Genomic DNA, 9283 nt, shown 5'->3' with positions numbered 1-9283 from the left:
GGGCCGTGTCAGCGGTGTATGGAGAGACTGAGTTCAGGAGCCGCTCTATTGTATTCCACATTGGTGGGACACTTCACGCGTAGCTACCTCTCCATGTATCTGCGAAAGCCTCAGCCATGCTGAAGGACATTGCCGCTGCTGTTGCAAATCAAAGCTGTTGCTCTGACGGCCACCCACGAGAGGCACGACGAGTAAGTCATTGCCTGTTATGGCTAATACTCGAACGAATGCCTACAGAAATGAATCATGCTCTATTCTGTAGATGAACGTACCAAGGGAGATAAGAGAAAAGATAGGCTGGGGGTTCTCTTTGTGCAGTATGTAGAATATACCACATGCTCCTGCGAAAGGGGGAGAGAAACGGTGATTTGCTCGGTGAATTAAAAGATACTGATGAAGTGCCAACTCAAATGGAGCAAAAATTATGACCATCGAGAAAACAGTGTACCAGAATTCATGGCGTGAAGTGCGATAAACATGAGGCAGCATCGCCGATAATCGGCTGCAGCCCTCGGCACTACCGAAACGCTGCGTGGCAGTAGATTCTCCTTTTTTATAGTTTGAGGTGAAGATAAAGAAAGCAAAAGATGTAAATAACCTATAGAAAGTCGAAAACGCACTAAGGTTGCAGTTGCTGCCGCGGGCGACCGAAATGACCATCGGTCAGTCCGTCACCATGTGGTACTTCACCGCGGATGAAATCCCGTTTGTGGAACTAAAACCTAAGTTGCGGATAGCCCGTGCATTCAGGCACAATCTACATGCCAGGAGACGCCTGTATACTGTTTCGTCAGCTCAGTGCAAACTCGGAGCAGTGCGTTGGTTGAGGTGGCTCGCCAGCTGTTTGCGCCCGTGATCCGAGCCGCCTAGTTTCATTAAGCTGAACTTATAACTTTTTTAAAGCTATGCTGCACTCTATGGATACAAGGCCTTCGAATCGTGAAACTTGAACGTACCATGCATCCGCATGAAGTGGCCTGCTCGGCCGACAAAACCACAGGGTGTCAGAGGAACTGTGGCCTATACATTATTCGGAAATGTCTTCACGCAGTGCTCCGCTACGCGGCACTCACTAGCGCAAACCATAGCCATAAAAAAGTCTTCCCTAAGCTAGTAGTGGGTGTGGTTAGCAACGCAGCAGGGGCCGCCTGCTGTTAATACAGTCCACGTACAACACTGCTACCAAGCACCAGAATTTAGCCTCGATGGTCTATAACCACGAATTCTCAACTATGAGCGTCTCATTTCTCGATTCTCTCAAAACAACGATACTTGAAAAGACAGCAACGGCCTCACATAGCCAAGTTTTGGTGTTTAAAAATCATCGCCCAACTCTTAGACTTTCGCCAATAGTTGGCCCTGTGGCTTTCTTGTGCCGCGAGATAACTACTGGGCTGCATATACACCCACTTGTCCGCATGTGCCGCCGGTGCCACTCAACCTTAATCCCTTTACTTTCGTCAGTCGTATTGCTGCCGCAACTGCATCCACGTTTCCGGTTTCCACGTTGCATGCGAGGACTGGCCCTTCTTCCGTTTGAGCTTCTCGCGTTCCTTGATTGTCAAAGCCTTCTTGCGTGCCTCCGCCTCTGCCAGACAAACATAAATAAATGCAGTTACGGACTGAGCGCTGCAAGTGTCTTAGTATGAAATTACATTCACACCTTAGTGGACTCATTCACACAAATACGCGCCCACATAAGTATTTGCATACTACTCGGCACAGAACCTATGCGCGCATGTACGTGACTGTCTCGTATGCATGCTTGGGCGCATCTGACCTTTGTTCTGTTTTTCGTTTTCTGTAGTTCGTTCTTCCGTAGATGGCTTATAACCGCCGCGGCCCTCAATGCCTACAAGAGGCACGTGCCAGCCCACACCCACTGGCAGGCCCACGTACACTGCAACGGAAACATAACGATGCACCAAATTACTATGATGCATAAATCACGTAGATGGGCGAAAAGCCAAAACACCGACACACAGACAAAAGCAGTCTGCAACGTACACACCGCGCAGGCAAGCAGCATAATAGCAAGCCGCAAAAAAAACGAGCAAAAAGTTGGACCGGCAAATACTAGAAACCGGGTATGGATCGCCACAAATATGTTTACCGTGGGAAGGGCAAAGATGATTCTGCAGACCTTCAATAGGGTCTCACTCAGCTACACAGGCATATTGGCTTTATGCCTTTGTGTCTGCCTGTGCCTCTTTGTATTTGTCACCTTGCTGCTGCTTCTTCGGAGGAGTCCTTTTGGGGCCCCCTGATGGCGCTGCAGCAGGCACGTGTTGTATTTCTTCGCCTGCCAGCCTTGCTGCTCTTGCCGCTTGCTCTGCTTCTTGCTGCTTTCTCTTTTGGCTGACTCTCTCCTCTGCTTCCTGTAAAGCCAGTTCCACGGGAGGAAACGACGCCTTGGGGCACTTCTCGTCCTGCTGCTGCTGCTGCTGCTGATGCTGCTGTTGAGCAGGGCGCCGTCGTTGGCGGCGGCCTTCCCTCAGCAGTGCATGGATGTTGAAATCCTCATCGTCTTCGTCAACGTCTCCTGCTGCGTCTACTGCCGCACTTGAGGCTTTTGATGAGTCAGTAGCTGCTACATCTGCTGCCGCTGCTCCCTCAGCTGCTGCAGGCTCGGCTTCGGTGCCCGGCGATGAGTGCTCCTCACTGGGGGCCTCTGTGGGCTCCGCTGGCTCTTTGAAGATATCACAGGGTGATGTGGGCTCTGAGTCCGAGCTAAAGCCATCCAGGGCCCTTTGAATACGGGTGAGCTCTCTTGGCTGCAGCATATCAAAAGGTAGGTGAGAATTAACGGAGAGGTGGCGCTCAGGCTCTAGAAGATGACGGTGGAGCTGGGAAAACAATCGGACCCAGTGTTCATCTGTAGTTAAAAATTCTTTTATTTCATTATGTTCGTGCTGGCGCCAATTGAGACCTCTTTCTCAAGCGCTTTCGTGGCGCATGGGAAGGCGTGGGAAGGGTGAAACGACTTAGAAATTGTACGCAGGTAAACCTTTGAGACGCGAAGGAATTTAAAAGATTTTTAGCTATGCAATAATTTCGATGTCAACTGAAGGGTAAGAATCTGCAAGTGTAAGCACTCATATCGCACAGGGCCCTCGGCAGAATAGCACTGGTCCCTTACTGATTGAGTTACAATCCAAAGATGCTGTCAATTTCTCTATTTAACCCAATTAGTGAATAGACAAAAAGAAGCAATGATACGGAATGAGAGTCACTGCTGTTGGTATCTCGTCCATCCAGACGCATGCAGGATGCGCTCTACGTACACCACAGGGGAGCTGCCTTTGCTCAACAGTCTCCTTCCATCCAGAAATATTTGTATTTAGCTTGCTTGTGGGCCACATATACTGAATTAAAGCCCGATCCTACAGCCTGCTGCCTACACCCCTCTTGAGTGTAGGAGTATTCCTTTGGAAGAACGCACCTTCGCATTGCGCAGACTCGGGAGCTGATCACATGGATCACAAATAGAAGATGAATGCATGCACTCGCTGTGTTACAGGCTGCGCGGCAGCAGCGTTTCCAAAGGCTGGGTCCCGAGGCCTCGCCTCAGCTGCTGCTGCTGCTGTACCATTTCACTACTCACCCCTCTTCCAACATTCCAAAGAACCCAAATGCCAGTTCCGTCGTCTGGACACTCTAAGCAACGGTGTGTATAGGCGCTTCAATGCCTATTTACATGCATGGATGCATGCAAACCCTTGCCTCTTCGTCCAACCCCATCGCGCAAACTCTGTTATCGCGGCGATTGCTTGGCCCCCATGTTACTTGTTGTCTGCAGCCTCACCCGAACTGCAGCTGCATGATTTTAAGTTATCTCTTTCTCCGTCCCCAACTCCCTGGCGTGCATGCAAACGTACAATGATACATTTGTGCGTCCCCTGTGCTGTGGCTCCTTCACAGAGATTAGAGCAGAAAATGTAACAGGTCTCGGTCGAATCCTGCGTGTGCCGGCGAGCACCCTCACTGCTCTATCTCGCGAGGCGTTCGGGGACTTGGCCCACCTGCTGCGGCCTTCTCATCTTCAGCAGCTGAGAAATATATTGGATGACAAAGACAGCAGCGTTAACGACAGGGCAGTGGCGCTCGAGTTGCTGAAAAACGCCTGCATTGCAGCTGGCAGGTTGGAAACGGCACGTGGAACGGAAATTATGCACTGATTTGTGTACCAATCGTGCTAACATGGATGCATGTGATATGGAGTAATGCATGCGCGTAATTCGTATACGTGCATGGCAGCTGCATGTCAGGACGCACGTGACACGCACCAATACGTGCACGCCTACAATATCACTGTATGGATGCACTGCATCTACGAAATGCATATCAGGTCCATGATGAGCATGCGTGCTTGCTTACAAGTTTAAGTCATGCGTAGAAGTCCCCTGCATGCGTTATATCGAAACATCGTAGCCCTTTGTTGCTAATGCGCTTTTGATTTCCGATGTATTATGTTTGTCCGTGTACCTTAGGGTGCTTCCCGGATGTCAAGACACCGGCACTGCGATAGTGGTGGGCAAAAAAGGCCAGTTTGTATTTACTGAAGGCGCAGATGAAGAAGCTCTATCTAAGGGCGCGTATCTGGCCTACACTACTGACAATCTTCGATACAGCCAGGTGCGCTGGCGGGTTAGCTGCATGCAATGTGGACATCGTGGCTTTATTCTAGTATGGGTAGCCTTGTACTGTGTTGTGGTCATTTCTGTCGATGGTTTTCCGTAAAGAGTAAGTGATGCCAACTAAAAGGTAAACAGGCAGCAGTATCCTCAGTTTATATCATGCCTGAATGGGAACATGGTGCCCTACAGCAACTACAATCACAAATACGTAGCAGCAAATATTTTGTTGTGGAGCTAAGTATCTTTTTGACGGAACTGTGTGCCTAATTCTCTTCTGTTGTTTATCGTATTGTCTTTTCACACAATCATGCGTTGAAACCGCAGATGGCTCCCCTGGACATGTTCACAGAGCAAAACACAAAGTGCAATTTGCCCGCACAAGTTGATATCGCAGCAGTAGACGGCAGCTCTTACGAGTTTCTTTTTATTGCGAAGGGAGGGGGCAGCGCAAATAAGACATTTCTTTATCAGCAAACTAAAGTAAGTAGCCAGACGGAAAGTAGCCCACTCCCATCCTTCTTCACGTTCTTCTACGTCTTAAGCAGTTTGTGCTTGTTTGTGCCCCCGGCATTCCGTATCTGCGTTCCTCTGTTGCCCTGAGAAGATGTGTCTGCATGAACTGTATTCAGCGTCCACCGCTGCTGTTTGCGGTCTTGAGGTGTATGTCATTTTGGCTCTGCTGGCCATCAGCTGTACTGTCTCCTGTCTGTTTTCGATCAATTCATATCTTCACTTATCTGTCTCTTTAGGCGTGGATGCCTGCTTGTGTTTGTCTCTGTCTGAGCCTGTCTGGCTCTGCTTTTTTTTGTCTCCCACCCTCTATTTCGCTTATCTCGAATTGACACGAAAAATCCCCCATATCTGCACATATTTTGTTTTGTTCTGCTGGTACTTCCCCTGTTGTTCGTGCAGATGCGGCTTCTGTTACTTCGGGTGCCCATACTTGTTCTTGCCGTTACTGTTATTTCAATTTGTTTGTCTAGTGGTGGTTCCTATAGTCTCTCTCTCTGTTTATCACATTTTGTGATCACTGAAGCTTCTGCTGCTACTGCGCGTGCGGCTTCCACTGTCGCTGCTCCCAGGGTTTATTGACCCCAGCGAAGTTGTATGCATTCCTGGAAGAGAAGATTCGCACGATTGGCACGTCTGCGTGTCCCCCTTACCACCTTGCTGTGGTGATCGGGGGCCTTTCAGCTGAGCAGACTTTAAAAACGGTCAAATTGGCCTCTTGCCGATACTTGGACTCTTTGCCAACCAGCGGGAACGAGCACGGGCGGGCGTTTAGGGACTTAGAGATGGAGGAAAAGATTTTGAATATGACAAGGGAGATTGGAATCGGTGCTCAGTTCGGAGGCAGGTACTTCTGCCATGATGTGAGGATTATCAGACTGCCCAGACATGGAGCCTCTTTGCCTGTGGGGATTGGCGTATCATGCTCAGCTGATAGGCAAGCGCTGGCCGTTATTAACGAAGATGGAGGTGAGGAATATAAGCATTCATTAGCTGGAATATCTGAACATTATTTTATATTTGGCGCCAGCCCGCGCTCTTCATTCTAACTTGTGCTTTCCCAGAGAAACAAGCGTGGCCTCCTTAAATTGACTTTCCTAGCGAATAGGGGAACAAGGGATGGGAAGGAACAACTTTAGTCAGCCTGTAACCTTTTCAAAGAGACCTCACTGAATTTTCCGAATTATGCATACGCAAGCAATAGCACAGGTAAAACTGTAAGCGCACGTACTTTATAGCACGTCGTATCTGGCTCTATTTCTACCTTCAGTTTTCCTGGAGCAACTCGAGACGGATCCCACAAAATATTTGCCCTCAGTCACGGATTCTGACCTGGGCATAACTGAGCCGGTGCGTCTAAGTCTTGACCAGCCAATGTCGCAGCTGCTGCAAGCATTGCAGCAGCTGCCCTGCAAGACACGACTGTCGCTGTCTGGGACATTGATTGTAGCTCGGGACATTGCGCATGCGAAGCTGATGGAGAGGCTCGAGAAGGAAGGAGATCTCCCGGAATACTTCAAACAACACCCTATCTACTATGCTGGTGAGGGAGGGCCCCTGCTGCAGAAGCGGCGAAGCTGCCGCCGGTGATGCTGCTGTTGATGCTGGCACTGGTTGCGGCGGCATTTTTGAAGGTGCTGCTGCAGCCGTGGTTGCTTTGCCTACTGTTTTGTTTGTTGGCTGCCGCTGCAAGTGCTGTTGATTGCGCCCGCTGTGTCTCGCGCCACCGCTGCTGCCGTTTACCACGGCGCTTTATGTCAGTTTGCATCTGCCGCTCCTGCTTCTGCATCTAGAGCATTGGATCTAGGGCTCGGTGCTGAGCGTGTTTGTGGCTTTAAGGTCCCGCGAAGACTCCCGAGGGCCGGATAAGCGGCTCCTTCGGCCCCACCACTGCCGGCCGCATGGACCCATACGTGCCAGCTTTTATGGCTAAGGGTGGCAGCATGGTGACACTTGCAAAGGGCAACAGATCAGCAGCAGTCGCTGAAGCCTGCAAGAAATACGGCGGCGCCTACTTGGGCTCCATCGGGGGCCCCGCAGCCAGAATCGCAGAGAACTGCATCAAAGAAGTCGAAGTAGTTGAGTACCCGGAACTTGGCATGGAGGTAAAGCTGGACTAAGGGTTTGGGGCTCAACGTTTTTTATTGGGGGTGAAGGGTTTGGAGCTGTGGGGGTCTAGTGCTAGGAGGGTTGGTCTCCAGCCTTTAAGTTTTGTGGGTGGAATTCAAGGCATGCGTTTCTGGCGTCTGTGATGTAGGACTACGTTGATGATGGCCTGTAGGGTTGTGGGTTCTTGCATATCAGGCTGTCTGGCGTATTCGTGTGGAGGACTTTCCAGCATTTGTTGTTATAGACACCAACGGAAACGACTTCTACAAAACATGGATGCCCTGAGCTCTTCAGGCCGGTGAAACCTGAATCTCAAGAGTTAAGCCCCCGCGCTACAGCGCTGCATCCTAAATTGTACTTAAAGGGCCCACTAGACGGGTATGGGCTTGAAAGTGCTTTTTTTACTCGGATGAAAAGGCTACGTACGCATCCAGAAAGTTTTCGTGGTTTAGGGATTGTTTGTTGGGTGTGCGGACAAGCAGCATCTCCCGCAGCATACGAAATAGAGAGAAGTGTTCAGCCATGCATCATCACCATTCTTACAGCAGTTAACTTACTAGTTAGTCACCTATGGGTCGTATGATGTGACGGCCATCGGGTTATAATGCAGACAGTTGGTGAAGCTTTTCGCATGTGTATTTCCGTGCTCCTTCAGTAACGTAACTTGTGAATTATATTGCGCATAATGTTGACACATATACTAAAGCTTCTTACATTTATGTTAACAGAATGTGTTTGTGTTTGCTTTTAATTATGCATGCCACCTTGTAGACATAAACACTCATTCATAAGTAAGTATGCACGTGTTTTTGTTAGGAGAAAACATGCAAGTAATTGAGGACACGCACACATGAATTGGATGGGTCTGTTGCTCATCTGTGGCTACAAACCACTAAGTACACCGTTTTCATTTTGTTTGTTTGTAAGGAGGATGGGGCGGTACTGGTCATTCAGGTAGAACCTGCGTAAGTGTAGACTGACGAGTTTATCTGAGTTTAGGGCTCAGGGGAGAATAAGCTCAGAAAGGCGGCATAGATTCAAGGGTTTTGGTTTTAGAGCGTCTAATTATGAGCAAGATGTGAACTAGGACAGAGGGGGTCGGAAATGCAGACAGGAAAACGAAAATCTCCTTCAGGATTTTGGGCGTGAGAACAAAAAAGGCGAAGGGAAAACTGGGGTGCTGAAGCGCAAGCCAGAGAGTGATGCTTCTCCTGAGCTCGAATAGGTGGCGGCTAGTGGTGGCCAGGTATGGCTAGCCGAAGCAAGGCAACTAAGGAGTGCCCGAAGGATATGTGGCCATTATGGCTGCATGACCAAGGCAAACAGCAACAAAGAAGTGCGGAGACCCGCAAGCTAACACATAACGCGCGAAAAATGTGCAAAAATAAGGGGGCCCGAGACACGGGCACTTGTGCTGTCCTTACCGATGCGGCGAAGCCTGTTTGGAACTATCCAATTTAGTTCTTAGGCTAACATGCGTATGATTGGGGATGCACTGGGCGATGAACGCGCCCTCTGTACTTAAACACATAGGTCTATATAGGCTTTTATGCGTATTCATTGAGCATGCGAAGCACACTCTGCAGTGCACGTAACATCAGCTGAAACATGAGGAGTCTCATGTGTCAGCTGATGTTACGTGCACTGCAGAGGGGCACCGCTTATCTCCCGTTCCCAGCAAGTTACCGTGAATACACTCCCGAATAGCTCGGTATAAAGGCCCACAAATAAATTTATTCCGTGGAAATATTTGCATACGTCTGCGAGGAGATTTAAGTGTATCTGCTCATGTTCCGGAGAGCACACCTCTCATTGCCCTCTTTGGTTTGGCCATAGGTTATAAGCTCCAACTAGCCGCTACGTATCAGGCACATATTCTTTGATGATTCCCTTATTTGCACGGTACAACTAAGCATGAGCAACAGTCTCGATTTAGCATCTGTCTGCCTCTGTAGATGCTCTAACCTCCTCCAACCCAACAGCGGCTTACGGGAATCCCGACGCCTATACGCGCCTTGAAAGAGATC

The 9283-nt window shown here is 49.4% G+C and overlaps 2 protein-coding genes across 2 annotated transcripts; one reads left to right on the top strand and one right to left on the bottom strand.

Moving 5' to 3' along the window:
• Nucleotides 1-1460: 1460 nt before the first annotated feature.
• Nucleotides 1461-2783, bottom strand: ETH_00020660 (uncharacterized protein; the record flags this gene model as incomplete). Its single annotated transcript, XM_013377680.1, has 3 exons — nucleotides 1461-1588; nucleotides 1781-1900; nucleotides 2225-2783. 3 exons carry the CDS (start codon nucleotides 2781-2783, stop codon nucleotides 1461-1463), a joined length of 807 nt encoding a protein of 268 aa, XP_013233134.1.
• Nucleotides 2784-3492: 709 nt separating this feature from the next.
• Nucleotides 3493-7541, top strand: ETH_00020655 (fumarase, putative; the record flags this gene model as incomplete). Its single annotated transcript, XM_013377679.1, has 8 exons — nucleotides 3493-3667; nucleotides 3922-4141; nucleotides 4491-4635; nucleotides 4962-5117; nucleotides 5720-6116; nucleotides 6418-6690; nucleotides 6987-7252; nucleotides 7452-7541. 8 exons carry the CDS (start codon nucleotides 3493-3495, stop codon nucleotides 7539-7541), a joined length of 1722 nt encoding a protein of 573 aa, XP_013233133.1.
• Between the last annotated feature and the right edge of the window lie 1742 nt (nucleotides 7542-9283).

Source organism: Eimeria tenella, genomic scaffold (genome assembly GCF_000499545.2).
Source record: "Eimeria tenella Houghton genomic scaffold, Eth_scaff6, whole genome shotgun sequence".
In the NCBI taxonomy this organism is placed as follows: domain Eukaryota; phylum Apicomplexa; class Conoidasida; order Eucoccidiorida; family Eimeriidae; genus Eimeria; species Eimeria tenella.
The sequence above is the reverse complement of the archived record's forward strand: the minus strand, read 5'-3'. Positions and strand labels throughout refer to the sequence as shown.